Genomic DNA, 17959 nt, shown 5'->3' on the forward strand with positions numbered 1-17959 from the left:
AATTCTATGAGAATAGAATTCCATGAGAATTCATTCTCATAGAATGAGAATGAATTCATTCTATGAGTTCATTCTCATAGAATGAATTCTATAAGAATGATGGGTGTTTAAACTGCTGATAAACACCCATCAGCAGTTTATTTTGCCATTATAAACTGCTGATGGGTGTGAGTGCATCCATGTGTGTCCTTTTGATATGCTGTGGACAATTATCCTTTCTCCATGATAGGTTCTTAATGTATGAGGTTGAAGAAGAGTCAGTGAGTTGAATTCATGAATTTCATTTGTTAATACCAAAATACAGCTGGTCCATTGTTCATGCTATCCTTATGGGCTAGCAGAGCAAAATGGCATCAAACAACAGTTTGTAATTTCTTTCTTTAGCCTCTGTCTAAACTACACGCTAAAGAGGGCGTTCCCTAGTGTGTCATTTTGTTTAACCTTAACTTTGAAGGTGTTTCCTAACATGTCATTGCCTTTAGCTTCTGCTTTGCACGCATGTGATCTATGTGAAGGCATCTATGCATATATGAACATGCAAATAGCTAAAAGACAGAGAGGAAAACACAGATTTATTCTCAACAGTGCAGAGTATAATCTGCCTCTCACCCGTTGTCTCTAAAAATAGGCACAGTTGTTCTGGAATGGAGGAATGTTTTATGTGGAAGTTGTTTTTTATGTTACTGCTGTAGTTTTCAAGGTGTAAGAGCAATCTGATAACCTTTCAGACTGACAATGCCAGTGTTTTTAAAAGTCACAGCAGTCAAGGGCTAGTTATCAGTACCAATGTAAAGTTATGCTTTAAAAACTTCTAGTAATGAGATGCCAGAGGAAGTCTAAGATGGATTGGGAGTTTTATCTGTTTGGAGCATAGAGTAGAAAAGAGCGCCTACCCAACCTAATCTTGTGCACTGCTGGTCAGCTGGTTGAATTTGGTCTGCTACATTTTGGAAACATTTTACAAAAAACAAGGACGGTTATCTGGAAACTAATGGAGCAAAACTCATCACTTTTATAAACTACGATTGTTTGAAAATTACAAACTGCATTTATGCTAAAAAGGCGGGATTATGTATTTTGCAAGCACATGGTGCACAGTAAAGTAATGTTGTTACATTCTGCTGTATATATCAAACATAACTTAAAAGAAATTTTACTTTGCAATTTGACACCTTAAAATTGGCTTCTGTCTCTTTAAGAGGCTTGCCTTAAGTATGCCGTCACAACAGTGGTTCTCCGTGATGCCATTTACAACCGTTCTTAGAAGCGTTGAGCAAGTAGTTCATATGACAGGGTCAGCAGATGTGCAGTTCCACCAGGTGTTTGCTAATCACCGCTGCTGCTAGTCTAGAGGAGCTGAGTGAGGGGAGTTGCTCATTAGGGTGGAAGCTGAGCTTGGAGACTGGAGCTCCAAGGCGGTGCTTTGTGGGAGAAAGTGCTTAGGCACCAACGAATGGCTGCTGCCACAGGTGATTCAATTATTTATCAGATATGAATGAAAAAATCAAAGCAACACTTTAGGTGTGCATAACATTATAACATGCTATAAAGCTAAAAAAAAAATTAAAGTTGATTTTACATAATTCAATTAGATAATTACATAATTAGCGGACTGCAGGGTTCACTACTCAACCTGCCTGTGAAATTCTCGTTGTTACCATAAATTGCAGAACATCAAGAACATAGATCATACACATTTTTTATCAAGCCGCAAGATTCATACTGGCTTTTTGTGTCTCCTGAGAAGGGAAACAAAATTTACAAAAAGCATTTTTTTATTCTCAAACTTATAATTTTCTACATTTTACAGATTCTTAATTCTGTTGCTTTTCAATTCATGCTGTTTTTCTGCAGCTGTTTGACCTGGTATACAGAGAAGAGACCCTGCTGAATGTGATCAAGAGCGTGACCCGAAACGGACGCTCCATCGTTTTGACGGCTGTGCTTGCTCTCATCCTGGTCTATCTGTTCTCCATCGTCGGCTACATCTTCTTCAAAGACGACTTCATCTTAGAGGTGGACCGCATTGCCAACACAACCCAAAGTAAGGGGACAGCGCAGTCCATTTGTCACAGTTGTCCTTGTTGTTTTAGATGTCACTAAATTCTGTGCATTGTTATGTTTTTACTTTATAGAGAGTGGCGGCAGTCTCGCTGGGGAGTTTCTGAACACAGGAATGTGTCAAGGAGGCCTTAATGAGAACTGCAGCAACATTGCTCAGCAGGAAGGTATTTAATAATGTGATGCATCATATTCTGACTGTCTAAAGAGTTTTTATTAGCCATTGCTGGTTTAAGGCTGTACTGTTCTAAATTGGACCTAATTCTGAATGTTTGAGGGTAGTCAAGAAGCCTAAATTATGGTTTTCATATCAGTTTTTGAAGCAAAGGCCTGTGTTCCCTGAGTTGACCTGTTCAGGGTGAAATGTTGGTTTTCATTTGAGCACTTACAAGTGAATTGGTAGATGGCTTTGGTTCAGATTTGGTTTCATGTTCCGTGTTTTCTAAACGGGCTGTTGAATAACTTTATAAAGAAAGGGGTAGTTGTTTGTAAAATCGGCTTGTGTTATGAGGAAGATACCAGAGAAGTGACTTGTCAGACCACAGAAAGGAAAATAATATTGTGATATTTTGTTTTTTATGTGTTTGGTTTTCCTCTGTTCTTCATTTTGGCACCAACGCACACCTACCTGCTTGTGACTCATACGAGTGTCACGTGACTGCAATTTGATCCAAAGGGTTCACATGCGACCTCGTCGACCTGCATGTGACATTGATTAACTGTTGCATCCCAGAGAAAAACAACAAATTCCCTAAAACTTTCCATCAGTCTGGCTGTTCGGTGACCTTAAGACTGAAAAGAAGACTTGCAGCGAAGTTTATGAGGTCTAAAATTATTGCAAAGAAAATTGTGACAACTACTATCTACGAACTAACCCACAGCTGTAATGTCTATATTTTACCTACATAAAAGACAGAAAATGTTCCCAAAAGCCAAGAAAAGGTTTTGAACCCACAACCTTGAAACTGGGCATAGAAACGTGTAATTTAAACAAGTCTTGTTTTTGGAGCATTAAACTGCTCTCCTTCTCTAATGTTAAGATAACTTGCATACAGCTTTGATTCAGATTTCACCGTCTCACATTTCAGCAAAACAAAAACATTGTTGTTTTGACTAACAGGCGTCACACTTGGAGCCAAAGCATGTAAACACGACTGATGTGGAGTTATGCAACAAAGTCAGGGATTCTTGTTGTAAATCAGTTTAAAGTGGGAATTCATTTCTATTCCATATAAATGTGTATTTATATGGAAAGATTTCCATTTCCATATAAATCATTGTAATGCCGTACAGGTATTGTGTTGCTGCACACTGCCTGTTTGCTGGCTGAAGAAAGGCTGCTCCACTTTTCACTCACAAGAAAGACAAGTTGGAAATGTTTCTGGTTGTGGAAAAAACAAGAGTTGTGAGGTACCGACCCATCGAAAGGCTTTCTTATGAAGTGCAGTTTTAATTGGTGCATCACATATTCATACTGTGAAAGTATTCTCATAACCTGTAGAAAGTAAGTACATTTTGCTCAGTGGACCCTTGAAAAGTAGTGCTAATGTTAGTGGGTGTGTCTATTCTATGTCATGGTTGTGTATAAAAAGGTGAGCTTATTTGTTAGCACCAGGTAATTCAATGTGAGATATGGGACAGAAAAATCACAATTACATTATAATACAAAATTTATCAAAAGAACAAGATTGAAAATTGATGCTTCACAAGGTGACATTAAAATGCAAATTTGACAAATAAATAGCTTAGATATGATAGAAAAAACATGACCAAGTAGACTTTGCTGATTGTAAGAAAGCTGTTGTAAGCGATAATGTGTTCAGTCATGATTTAAAGGAGCCCACAGTTTCTGAACATTTCGAAGGAGTTTGGGTCTCTAAACTCCTTTAGAGACAGGGTCTCTAAAGACTGGAGGACCTACATGATTCAAACCTGACCAGAAACCCTTAAACAAGAACATAAAGTCTATTTAAAATCATCTGATTACCACCCTATAAATATAGCCAGAGTAAAGCATTTCCATTAAAACAGAAATACTATCAACCAGCTACAACTCGACCCAAATGCTGCTGTCAAAGTTTTACCACATTTTACCAGACCTCAACTGACTAGATTTTTATTGGTCCATAAAGCACTTCACACCCTTAAAATAAAGTTTAAAAATTGAGGTCTCGCTCTATAATGACACATAGTACTGTTTGCATAATGTGCTGTTTTAACATACATACAGTTTAGGGAATTTTTTTTTTTCTAACTTTGCATTCTTGGCAACAAAAACACTTTTATCTGATGCTAAGCTGCTGGAAATTCTGACCCATCATCTCATTAACATTATGAACACACTAACCAATTGTAATGGACTATTTTCAAGTTGTGACACAAAAATATAAAGTTGTATGTCAAATGTAGATGTTGAATAAAAGTGTCCCGAGCGCAGAGTCTTGAGGTACTCCTGATATTATCTCTCCAAATAACACAAATTATTCCCAGACTTTGAAATAATTAGGACAACACCAGACCTTTTCCTGTCTATGAATCATTATGCCAAGCAAAACTGTGTCGTATTCAACCCTGAGATCCACTAAATCCCAGGCAAAAGTTTTTGATCGATCATAATTAAGATGTACTCCATTTAAAACTTTGCAGATAGAGTCTCAGTAATGCAGCATGCTACCTTAAAGAATTTTTTTTATCAAAAATGTAAGTAGATGTGTTGGTAAACTGTATTTTCAAATACCTTTGGGAATAATGTTAGGCTATGTCTGGACCTGTGACGTCTTTAGAAGACGTTTGACCACTGCAATTTTCAGGACTGACTACATGTTTATGCAATACTTCAGTTGCAAGACAACAAGGAAGAGTTTTCTTTTAAACCTGTGGGAACTGTAACAAGTCATGAAAATTAGGCCAAGAACAGTTTCTATCAAAGACATGATTCATTTAAAAATCATTTTGATGGACTAATTTGGACTTAAATCAAAATAAAAATACATTGTACAGATGCTCTTATTGTAACTGTAGTAATTAATATGGTTGCAATAATAGCAAACATGCTGTGCCTATGTTTATAGCCTTTTAATCACAAGTGATCCTACCATTAGTCTTATGCTGCTGACTCATGCCCAGACTATGCCCTATTATCACCACCAAGCTGATGATTTATGGACTGTTTTTGAATAAAGATAATATTTGCTTGATCTTATTTTCCTTAAAATATTGCCAGTAAAGCTACATTTGGCCATAAAAACAACAGGAGTTCATGTTTGGTGCATGTAAAAAATGATCATCTCTTTCTTCAGTGAAATTAGTGAGGCTTATATACAGTCTTTTGTGTATGGCTTTTTTATGTTACATAAAGTCCTTAATTCCCTGATAGTCCAGTTACACCAGTTCATGAAATAAAATCTAGAGCAATGCCAACCTATACTGCGATTGCTTTGCTTTGTAGTTCTTGTAAAACCTTTTGCTCTAGATTGACTAAAATGTCTCGGCTCTCTTTTCTTCCTCAGAGTTTGGGATCGACAGCGAGGATGAAAACGACATGGAGCGGACGTGCGATTCTCTTCTCATGTGTATTGTTACGGTGCTGAGTCACGGCTTGAGAAGCGGAGGGGGTGTGGGAGATGTTCTCCGCAAGCCTTCTAAGGAGGTAAACTCCAGTCTGAATTGGTTCCAGGCATGTGCGTGTGCGTGTGTCCTGGGAGGGCGTTGTATCTGCTGCTGCTGCCGCTGCTGCTTCTGCAGCACAGGTCATGTGAGTTGGCTCTGAGCTCATTGTGAGCCAAACTTGTTTTTATTTCAAGAGCGTGGCGCTTTCGCAATGTTTCCCAACAGCTGCCTCTGGCTTGTGTTAGGGAATGAAACTTTAAAATAGATTTCCACCGAATTCAACTTGAACCACAAATGACGTCAAAAAGAGGATGTGACTTGCTCCCTCACCCTCTTTGCAACACACTTGTTACTCAGATCAGAAATGTGAAATGTCGGCTGAGACTTTTGAAGAAAGGCACAGTTGGTCAGTACTCTGCAGGGTAGGGAAATTTATTGGTGAGTGTTTAATAAAAGTGGATGCAAATTTGTTGGCACCGCTGATAAAGACGTGCTAAAGAAGTAAAATAAAATAATCTTGCACTCCAGTAAGAATTTCTTCTTACTGAAAATGTGGGAAAATTCACCTTTTAACTATATTTTCAGTGGGGGACAAACATGTTGGTGCCCCTTTCAGTTGCTTAGAAATATTCTTCTGAAGGACTTTTTTCTCTGTTTTTGAGTTGATCAGAGTTTCTAATTAGTCATAACTTTCTGGTACATTGGACTACAAGCACACCATGACAACAAAGGCCATTTGTTTTAGCTACTGACCTGAACGAGATCCCATATTTATTTTTGTTAGTGATGATTGTTTGCTAAATGCTTCTGGCACTATAACTACAATCTTTTCTTTGGTAGAAAAACATTAAGATTGAGCTTTTCCACAACTCTCCAACTGGATCTGTTTTGAAATGAAGGATGAAAATGTAGAAAAGCACCGCATTTCCCACTGTTAGGTGGGACTCTCTCTACCATGTCAGGTTGCGTGAACCTCCTGGTAGCACAAAAGTGGGTCGCTATTAAGAAACCAAAGATGTTCTGGAGATGTTATCACAGGTACTGAACTTGTGCTCATGTGGATTTTGGAATTGGTAATGATCCAAAGCATAGGGGCAAATCAATACAGAAATGGTCCGTCAGACAGAAAATCAGCCGTCTCAGTCCTTAGACATAAATCTTATGAAAACCCGGTGTTGGTGAGCTGAAGAAAATAAATAAATCATAAGAGGACTCTGGATGATGTAGACTCCGCACAAAGGGGGGTTGGTGAATGATCCCTCTGTCTGTGTACTTTAATCTCTTTAAATGTCAGAAAAATAAGCCAAGTGATGCTCTGTTGGTAAAAGATACAATGTATTAACAGCAGGTGTACCAATTAGCCTGCCACTTGTTTATAAGTGGCAGGCTAATTTAAAAATTTTAACTTATTTATAGGATATTTCCCCCAAAATTGAATGCACTAAAAGTAAAGAGCTAGCTTTTTATGCTGCAGCAATAAAATAATATTTTATGTCATATTTAGTATTTTTCTTTAGAAGTCTGTCCCACAGGTGTAAAAAAAAAAAAAAAAACCTTTCGACATCTCCATTTGAAATGAGTGTCTGAATTTGACCCACGTATCCAAGTCTGAACACATAAGGTTGACATAAGACGGGCTGCATCACGTTAACTCTCTGGTGTCACCTGTTACGTTAGCCTCTGTTAGCACCTGTTGCCCCGTTTCTATCCATGACGACCAAGCCTAACCTCGTTTTTAACTCAAATAATCGTCTCCACATGTGAATCTATAACACAGGCCTATTTTTCTCACTGAAACCACATCAGTTTATTTTCTTTTTATATCTCTTTTACATTGAGGATTTACAAACTGCACACTTATTTTCCTTATCCCACTTAGGAGCCACTGTTTGCAGCCAGAGTGATTTATGACCTGCTCTTCTTCTTCATGGTCATCATCATCGTTCTCAACCTCATCTTTGGTGTCATCATCGACACCTTTGCCGATTTGAGAAGTGAAAAACAGAAGAAAGAAGAAATTTTGAAGACTACCTGCTTCATCTGTGGTGAGTGTGTTCTGGTTTTCGTATTGGGTCAGAATGGAGTAAATTATTGGCAAAATCCCAATTGAATAAATCTGTTGGTTGGATTTTTCCACTTTTTAAAGGGAGTTTATGCTTCGCACATTTTTACCAGGTGTGTCGAAGTCTGGACGAGTTCTTCTATATCTTGGCATTTACTGACTTTAGAGGAAATTTGCAGTATTGTGCATTTTTTCACAAACCGGTGTGATTTCCTAATAAAATGTATTATGTTTTTAGAAAAAAACTGTTGTCTGTCGGTAGCTCATAGCGACACTGACTCCTCCTTGTTTTTCACGACTTGTATTTCAGGATTGGCTTGTATGTATGCATACATTATCCTCGGTAATCGATTATTAACTACAATATTCTGTTTACCATTAGCAATGAAATAGCCGGGGTAAGGATACAGAGTTAGCTTTTAAGAAACTGATTCAAAAGTATGTGACAAGCAGTTTTTAAAATTACGCCTTGACTGCTGCTGTTCGGATATAAATAATTATTTAGGATTTTTTTTCTTTTGGGCGCATTTTCATCATAGCTCAAATATTTAAAGGGCTAAGACTCAGGACCAAATGCTGAGTCACAAATTGTTTTTATGATAATGTTCCACAGTTTATCTCAGGAGTTTGGGTCCTGAGACAAACAGCTTGATTTAGTGGCCAATCAAGCACAATAACACCTTGGTTAATAGACCAGCTTCTGACATTTTTGCCTGTGTGAGCAGGTGCCAAGTCCTGCTAAAAATAATACCAACATCTTAATAGTTTGTCAGCAAAAGAAAATATGAAATGCTATGCGCTTTAGATGGACCTGCTGACTTTGAACTTCAGAAAACACCAGGAGTTGACCTAGTTTCCCCAAACCATCGCTGACTGTGGAAATCTCACGCCGAACCTGAAATTTGGGTTTTGTGCTAGACTCTGGAGAAACTGACTCTAATTTTGAAATTATATTTCTATTTTGACTTTTAGACTACTGAACAACAATTCAGTTTTTTTTTCCTTTACCAAGATAAGGAGTTTCTAACAATATTGCAACTTCAACAGGAAAGCTACAGTTCCTGCTCAGGGACATCTATGTGTGCTCTTTTTTCTGCCCCAGTTTTTCCTCTCTCTCAGCTTTCATTTAAATATTTGGATGCAGCTCTATGTGGACAGCCAGCCATTTAACAATATGTTTTTGTGGGTTTATCTTCTTACAGAAGTCATCAATAACTTCCTATTGGGCAGCCAATATGTCAAGAGTCTTCATCACATTTCAACGTTTCAAAAGTAAAAAAAAAAAAATTTAATTGATCTTATGCCTTCTAATTTTTAGAGAAACTGCAATTAGGCCTTATTACCTACAAGTTAAAACCACGTTAAATATATTTACTGCAGTAGATTGAAATTTCCATTATATTCAAGGCTTTTCACTGCACTTTTGCACATGTAGTGTTATCAGTAACTTTGAAGAGCAGACTCATGTCTGAGTGATATGGCTACTCTCTGTTGTTTGAAGGGCTTTCTACTTGACTCCTTACATTCCCAAATTTCCAACCTAGAGCACCAGATTCCAGGTTGTGCTAGTGGTTTCTGGTAAGTAGGTCTGTAGAGGTCTATGTAGCTTGCTGAAGTTCCCCTCGTCTCCCCCTCCCTCTTTTTCACTATACTGTCGTTCCAAGGAAGGCTGAGTCATGAGAGCTTCCTGCCACCGCTCTGTTCGCCTCCATAATTCATGTCTGTCTCACACGCACACACATTCTCTCCTACACATTCAATCTCATGCATACTCTTAATTTCCCTACCATATGTTTTTGCGCATCTCCAACAATTAGCCAAACTACGTTTCTGCTTTAAACAGGGTTTATCTGCATGTCCTGATGTGATCAAAACATGTTTCCAAGGAGTACATGTCGCACAGCGTGTGCATCCAAGCCATAATGAGTGTGAGCGCAGTATGGGACCGTGTGTGTGAGCATGCATATGTTGTGACAGGCAGTCAGAACAAGTGGTAAGCATATGGAAGGAGAACAGCATTATGTCAGCCAGCCAGCCATCGGCTGTGAGTCAGTCACGTTAAATAAGGCCAGGCCACAGGGGGAGCTGCTGTCTCTATGGTTTCCAGAAGGACCACAAGAGAACAGGAGATGCAGAGATTAGGAGCTGATCTCCGCAGGAATTAAGTCGCCTGACGTCCTCCGGCTTGGTTTTATAAGCCATTCTGTCTCTCAGTGTGCGCTATTCAGTTTGTAGATCTCATGGGGTTTGTGGCGGATGATTGAATTACTCCATGTGCGTCCTGCACACATAGATCTGATTTTCACCTGTAGACGAATTTGTCTTTGTGCAACAGATCAAGCTCACTTCCATCTTACATGGAAAAAGTTAGGAAACAGGACTAGTTTCACTTTATGTTTCACGCCGTCCTCCAATTCTCCTCCTATTTATGAGAACTACTTTGTTGGTTTAATTATCATAATGTTACTATCTCAGCTTTCAATTAATTAAGACATGTCTTATTTACCTTTATATCTCTTTGTTTTCCTTATGACTGGAGATTCACCAATTCTTGCTCATACCAAGTTTTTCCTTTGGCGTTTTTTTAAACATTGCAATTTGAGAATTGGTGTTTTTTTAACACTGTTTCATTGTTTAGTTTCATGAAAAGTTATCCCTGCTTTTTTTAAAGCAATATACTGAACACGTTCTCTAAACGACGTGTGTAAAACTCAAATCAAATCAAAATCTAAGTTTATTTGTATAGCACATAATATGCCTTCTATACTCTAGAATTAAATCAGTGTTAAAATATATGTATTATTATTTGAGACATATTGTTGTGATGACATCCTGGAAGCAGAGTATCTGAAAAAGTAGGAGCTTCTTAAAGAGACAGAGACCAATTTTAAGGCATCCAAATTATGAAGACAAAGTTCTCTTAAGTCATGTTTGATATACAACATTTTATAACAACTGAAGGCAACATAGTTTCTTGATTTTGCTGTAAAAAGGCACAGTGTGTTTGAATTCTGCCCTTTTAAGAAGTACTCATTAAATGCAGAGAACTCTGTAATATTTTAACAGTTTTTTTAATAAGTAGTTTTATCGATGCATTCTGCCAGCTGGCCCTTTGAGGACATTCGTGATCTTGATGTGGACCAAAATAAAAATGAGTTTGACAACTCAACATAGCAGTTCAGCAGGTAAAACCTGGTTTTAGCCGCAATTTTATTTCCAACTTGTACCAGTCCCACACAAATCACTGACTAATATATGTTACCAAACATGTAACATCTAGCAAAATATATAATGATTGTCTTGTCTTACAAGTGGAGGCTAGCTTGATCCATGTGTACAACAATTAGCTAATCTAACTGGTTTACCAACATGCAACTGGAACAAGGTTATAAAAGTCTTATATCATTCCAAGGTTTGAGTTTCAAGGCAAAAGGAATGAAGCACAGAAGTGGAACGCCTGACTCCTCCTCCTCCTCCTCCTCCTCCTCCTCCTCCTCCTCCTCCTCCTCCTCCTCCTCCTCCTCCTCCTCGAGACAGTAATTTGTGATATTCCCTCACCCTGGAAGAAGACCTGATTGCTTCTTCTGAAAACAGTTCTTCTGAAAACAGTTTTCAGTCAAAAAAAAAAAAAAACCGTTATGTTTGGCTGACATCTGTGCAACCAGATAAAAAATAAAAAACAAAATAAAAAATTGTGGCACATTTGTGGCTCCAACAGATCATTCCTGAGGCCTTTTTTCAAAAATGTGGAATACACAGGGCTCTCGGGCCCTGTGTATTCCACAGAATACACAGGGCCCGAGAGCTACGTGGCAGAAATGATCAAGGTAAAAGAAACAAATCACCCAGTAAACGGATCCAGGCATGACTTGCCTAAACAAAAAGTGTAATCAGCCAGAGGACATACTTCTTCATTCAGAAGTATATCCTACAATATTGTCTACCGAAATGGTAGACAATATTGGGTTCATGAGAAAAATACAAAATGAGATATTACCAATATTTTAAGGAAATCTGAGAGGCAACACTCCTGGGCAGCTTCAAAAAAACAAGTCTCTATTATTTTATATCAAATTACACTGGCATTCCCTACAGAGAAGCTAACGCTCCAAGATAATAAACTTGTTCAACAACTAAACGAAGCATTGATAGGTCATTGGTTGCAAGCAGGGTTGCCATATCTGACTGACAGTTTCCAGCTCAAACACAATGTAAAACCTGTTCAACTTCAAAACAACAGCCTCTATTGAAACTCCTGTTAATAGTGCAATATATAGACTTTAGATAGATAGAGAGAAAAAATAAATAAAATAGACGGATAGATTGATAAGATGGATAGATAGTTGTCCCATAGGTTATTAATTGCATTTATAGACATGTGACAAGTGATATACATTGTAATCCTCAAGTCACAATGAATCTGGTTGTCCTTTATTTTATTCCGACCAGAACCAGGTTCCATTGGGAGTGCAAAGGACTTAACTCTTGAGTAAATCAGACTTGTGTTTTTTTGTTTGTTTTGTTTTGTTTTTTTGTGGCGCTCTGTGTTTAAGTGAAGTTGCACTGGGATTACTGTTTTACAATACTCCTGCATAGTAACACTACGTTAACCATTCACCAATAATTATTAATGATGTCACATTCTAGATATTTTTAAATAAACTATTGAGTGCAATGATGCTGAATTTTATTAAAATGTACAGGTTTTCTGCCTTTTGCTACACAATAACTACTTTGTTGTCATTGTTTCTGAAAACCTGGCAAAATCTGGAAAAGGGTTTAATTTTTTTTTTTTAGTCAATGGTTAATGTACATTTATCTAAAACTTGTTTTATTTTTGTTGATTTCTTGTTGCATCTCTAAATAGCAGTTAATTACTTATACACACACTAAATACACACTCTGAGCCATTAGGTAATACAGTCCCAGATTTGTCATTTCACACTAAATGTGATATGATTTGGGTCATAAACAACAACTGTAATCACGAAAAGAACAACGAGCTTTGCACCAGATGGCCTTGCTCCCAGACTGTCCTGGTCTCAACGGAGAAACACTCTGGGGTCGTAGATGCCAACACTGAAAATGTGCCTAAATCAATCGAGCTTGTTTACACCCAAACCGTACAAACTGGACCTCAGTTTACTACAAATTGCATCATTTTTACTGATAAACTCATCCATCCATCATTTATACCTGTTTATCCTTGAAGGGTCATGGTGGAGCTGGTGCCTATCTCCAGCTATCATAGGGAGAGAGGCAGGTTCACATTGGAGAGGTCGCCGGTCCGTTGCAGGGAAACACAGAGACACACGGGATAAACAATCAAGCTTGCACACACTCACTTCACACACTCAATTCAGAGAGACCAATTAACGGTTTTTTTTTACCATCAGAGAGAACCAAAGCACCTACAGAAAACCTAAACAGGCACAGAAAGAACATGCAGACTCCATGCAGAAAGACTCCAGGCCTGAATTCGACCCCCAGGATCTTCTTTCTGCAAGGCAGCAGTGTTACCAATACCCCCACTGTTCAGTTCAAACATCTGTATTTCATTTTCAGTAAATATTTCATTCTGTTTCATTAAACGTGAGGCACAAAGTCAATTTTGACTCCGTTAAACGAAAAGTAATGAATAAGAAGCCGTCAGCAGCAGCAGCAGTTAATTTTGCTTGTTTCTCTTTCTGCATTTCTAAATCACACACGACTGCCAACACCGTGCCTTCTGCACTGCAGGTTTGGAGCGTGACAAGTTTGACAACAAGACGGTGACGTTTGAAGAGCACATCAAAGAGGAGCACAACATGTGGCACTACCTGTACTTCATAGTGTTGGTGAAAGTGAAAGATTCCACAGAATACACAGGGCCCGAGAGCTACGTGGCAGAAATGATCAAGGTAAAAGAAACAAATCACCCAGAAATACCCGTGCCTCCTTGGCAGAAGGTGGAAGCTCATTTGTTGGAAACGTGCTGCACTTACTGTTTTATATAGGCACTTTGGGAAATGATTTGCTGGTTGAATTACTTTAAAGGGACCAGTTGATTGTGTCATATCTTTTCTTCAGAAACATATGCTTGGCTAACTTTGCAAGGATTTTATTTTTTTTAAAGTTATTTTAAAGTTTTTCTGTGGAACTAGGGAGTTTCTTAAGTCACAGACATCAGTCGTGAATCAAAAGCTAACCAGGTTCTGTCACATTTTTGGCAACAGCAGTTAGGCAAAAAATAGTTTTTTCATCCGTTAATGTTACTGATTCACACTTTCGAACATGTCCTGGCTCATAACACAAAAACACGTTCATGCCAGTGTGCTAATCTCTTCCTCTTTTCTAATCTTAACCGACAGACATGCTGGTTATAACCATTTAACAATACCAGCCTACCGGTGCAGCCAAAGAGGAAGAAAACACAAGCCTGCGGTTTATAACATTAAATCTAAGCAAAACATTACAAGGATTTATTGGTCGTACTATGATTCTAACATTTCAGCCTTTTCCCTAAACGACATAAAGTCAAGGGAAACATCCTGATTAAAGTTACTGCTCAGGTGTTGTGAATACACAACGGTCATATTCTTGGGTATCCACAGGAGCACAACCTGGACTGGTTTCCTCGGATGCGCGCCATGTCCCTGGTGAGCAGCGACTCAGAGGGGGAGCAGAATGAAATCAGGAGCCTGCAGGAGAAGCTGGAGTCAACCATGAGACTAGTAATCAACCTGTCTGGACAGCTGACGGAGCTCAAGGAGCAGGTATCTGCGCTACCGAGCTACAGATTCGCTCGTAACGTAACTCACCCTCCCCGGATTTAAACGTCTTCCGTCTTTTGGTTCCTTTTTGGTAGAGCCGTCGTCATTGTAGGGAAGCAGTACGTCCCAAAATACCACACCAATAAACAACAAACAACCCTTAGAGTGAGCAAGAGACCAGTAATATGGCAGTCACTGTGAAATGAGCTTTTACTATTACATGTAGCGGAGTTAGCACAACTACTGACACTAAACCAGTAGTCTCTGTATATTCTACACTGTAGATAGTTACTCCAAGTTCTCAGCTACACTACTCTGGATAGCTGGTTTTAAATTAACACTTTTTTTAAGAAAATGTCTGCATCTGCACATTCAGTTTACAATATAAACCACAAACATCTATTCCTCCCCATTGATTTTTTGATGAGGTTGATGTGAACTATACCAAAAATCAGTAGATTTTGAGCAGTTATAGCATTACTTGTTTACCATCTTTCCCTTCTGAGAAACTCTGTAGGTAAACAGTAAAAACTGTGTTTTTCTATATCTTTGTGACACTGAGCTTCATTTTAAAGAGATAAAACTCGTCAGTTAACCTAATCAGTTTTAGTTTGGTTCCTTTTCTGATCAGAAAACATTAGATTTTTGAGTTTTGAAGATGAAAATAGTCTTATTCTGGTTACAAGCCCATCTTTGATGCATTTCCACTTCCTGCTCAGAGACATTTACATTTATTTATGTTCCCTGGTGCACTGACAAAATCTTAAGAAGGCACCACTCTTATAATAGCCAGCATTTCGTTTTTTGCTGTTTATTAGTTTAACAAAGTTTTTCCACCAGCTGCCCTCTCGGTGTACACAGCTCAGTCTGACAGCAGCAATGCGAGGTGGCAAAGGTCATAACACTAGAATACAGAAGTCCCTGTAATTAAAATGTCACCTTTGTGCTCTTCTTCTTTTTTCCCCCCATTCAGATGACCGAGCAGAGGAAGCAAAAACAACGACTGGGACTTCTGGGTCATCCCCCACATCTGAACATTAATCCCCAGCAGCCTGCCTGATTTCCCTGGAGGGGAGTCCACCTTTCACCAGAGCCTCAGCACTCCCTGGCAGGGCAATGTGTCCAACTGTTTCAGGTGGATATCTGACTTTATGGTTCACCTGACCCTCATCAAATATTGCTCTTCAGCAGACATGTTTGTGTCTATGTACGGTGAAAGAAGTTGTTACCCTCAGCAGTGTGTGTGTATGTCTGTGTGGGTTAAGTTTGCACAAAGTGCCTGGAGATCTGCGAAGTCGATCCTGTAAGTCAAGGAAATGAACATGGTGACTTGAGCTTTAGGACCCCGACCGTTTTGTGCCTTTTGTCCCTCCTGAAAGCCAAAAGTTCAGTCACGTTGTTACTGAAGGAGATTTTCTCATCAAGTGTCCTTTTGTTGAGGATCAAATCCTCTGTGTTGCACCAGCAAACTCAGGCCATAGGTTGATTTGAAGATTTGTTTTGGCACGTTATTTAAGAATTGGTTTCGTCTGACGGCAATAGGATTATATAATATGCAATGTGTAAACAAAGATGAATTATTTTGGAGTTACTTGAGTTAATTGAGAGTTTATTTTGTATTTAAAACATGAATCCACGACAATCACAATAGCTTATCCATACTGTGTTTTTTTTTCTTTTATAAAAACTTAAGTGTCTTTTCCTTTTTTAATTTCGAGGTAGTTATTTGTCACTTTCTGAACTCCCTAGTATCTCTAACTGAGGCCCTGCTTGTCGTAGGGCAGTTCACATTGAAACGTTTTGTAATAAAAAATTACTTTGCCTTCTTAAAACCTGTCCATAGCTTTTACTTTAAATTATGTCTAGTACGAACATCCCGGTAGGGACCGTGAAAATCCTTACAAATATCTCTATGTTGTGATTATTAATGGGGGCTTTATAGAAGCCAGTAAAACACAAACCTTAGTGTGTCTACACTGAATTATGTATCTTTTTTTACTATTTAGTCCAAAGCACTGATATTTTTGTAGCACACAACTACTTTGTAAAACATCCTCATGAAAATGCCTTCTTGAGTGTTTGAGTGTATATGAGGTCACTTGGCGTGCTGCTTGACCAAACTAAGCTTTTCTACTAATTGACGGTTTGTGTCTGAATTGTACATTCCATTCCTGGAGTTTATTTAAATAAATAAAGTGTGTAAAATACTCTGTGAAAAACTATCTCTGAATCATTCTGACAAATTAAGAGGATGCCAAACTAAATGTCATACTAAAAGGAAACTAAGGTTTGGCTGGTATTTCCCCCCACAAGTTGCTTCATCGCAGTTTATTTTAATGCTTCTGAGTGCGTCGTTAAATTTTAGCCGCTGACCAGTAGACAGTGTAGGTGCCACGGTTCTCTGTAAGCCGTTAAAGGCAGGAATGACTCAAGAAGTCTGTGGAAAAGTACAGTTTGTAAATTATATGCGCTGTGCTCTACAAATGAGGAAGTGCTCTCTTGTGTGTAAAGAAGGCGTGCTTATTTATTGGTGTGTACTTTTTGAGTATATGAAATTTTAAGACTTTAGAAGATGTCCATATATAGAAAATATTTAAATTGATTAATTACTTTTTTATTTGGACTTCTTTTGATTTAGTATAACATAAAATATATTACAGAAAATCATCTTTATTCTTAACTGGTGGCAGTTTCATTCAAGAAAATTAGTAAATGATTTAATTAAATAAAGAGAAAAATCCAGGATCACTGCTAAAAACTCTGGGGGACCTTGTTAGAGTGTTGGGCATCATAAAGTTATAGTACTGTATATCTAAGACTAAATGTTTCTTAAATATTGCACAGAACAATTAAAATCAAGACATTCATTTTAATCTCCATGAGAAAAGTGCCAGGCTTAGTCTGGTGGTGTGTGTCTTAATACATATAGTTAGTTCAGATATCTTTTAATTTGTTTCTAAATCTTTGAGACAGATGGGACTAATGCATATATAATGATTGCAACAGTGATTTTCATTTGAAAGATAAGTTCATGTCTAATTTGTATCGATCCAAACATCACAATCAAAGACATTTCTCCGTAATAGAATATTTTTTCTGTAAAGACAAAATGATTCCACTATATGAGAAGTAGTGTGTATAGACTTTATTGCCTGCAGATGTTTTTACTAGATATTTTACATCAGATTAAAGTTGTTCAAATAAACAATTTCAGTCTTATTATAACAGTTAAAGGTATATCACCAGGTTGCTGTTTTAGCCTAAGGAACGTTGTCACTGATGTGATCTGATTATAGCAACAACAACAACAAAAAAAACTTTCTAGAACAAATCCCCCACCCCCAGGCTGCCTTGTTGCTATTTCAGTCTCTGGTGGTTTTCCAGCAACACCATCAGTCGGACGTCCGATGAGTTCTTACAGCGGGGTGGGTTTTTTGAAAAGTTTTACAGGGAAATAGATATTTTCACTATCTTG

The 17959-nt window shown here is 38.1% G+C and overlaps 1 protein-coding gene across 9 annotated transcripts in view; it reads left to right on the forward strand.

Moving 5' to 3' along the window:
* The window catches only part of LOC103465353 (inositol 1,4,5-trisphosphate receptor type 1-like), an 87214-nt gene extending 70523 nt beyond the window's left edge, over nt 1-16691 (forward strand). For 8 of the 9 annotated variants that reach the window (XM_017304776.1, XM_017304778.1, XM_017304781.1 and 5 more), the window contains 7 exons: nt 1855-2044; nt 2136-2228; nt 5571-5710; nt 7550-7715; nt 13472-13632; nt 14326-14487; nt 15458-16691. In XM_017304776.1, coding sequence (XP_017160265.1) covers nt 1855-2044; nt 2136-2228; nt 5571-5710; nt 7550-7715; nt 13472-13632; nt 14326-14487; nt 15458-15544 — 999 coding nt within the window. In that variant the 3' untranslated portion in view covers nt 15545-16691. Of the gene's footprint in view, nt 1-1854; nt 2045-2135; nt 2229-5570; nt 5711-7549; nt 7716-8934; nt 9005-13471; nt 13633-14325; nt 14488-15457 lie in introns of those variants that run through there. The other variant, XM_017304785.1, reaches the window with a different exon arrangement.
* Nucleotides 16692-17959: the final 1268 nt, after the last annotated feature.

The sequence above is a fragment of the Poecilia reticulata genome, linkage group LG5 (genome assembly GCF_000633615.1).
Source record: "Poecilia reticulata strain Guanapo linkage group LG5, Guppy_female_1.0+MT, whole genome shotgun sequence".
NCBI lineage: Eukaryota > Metazoa > Chordata > Actinopteri > Cyprinodontiformes > Poeciliidae > Poecilia > Poecilia reticulata.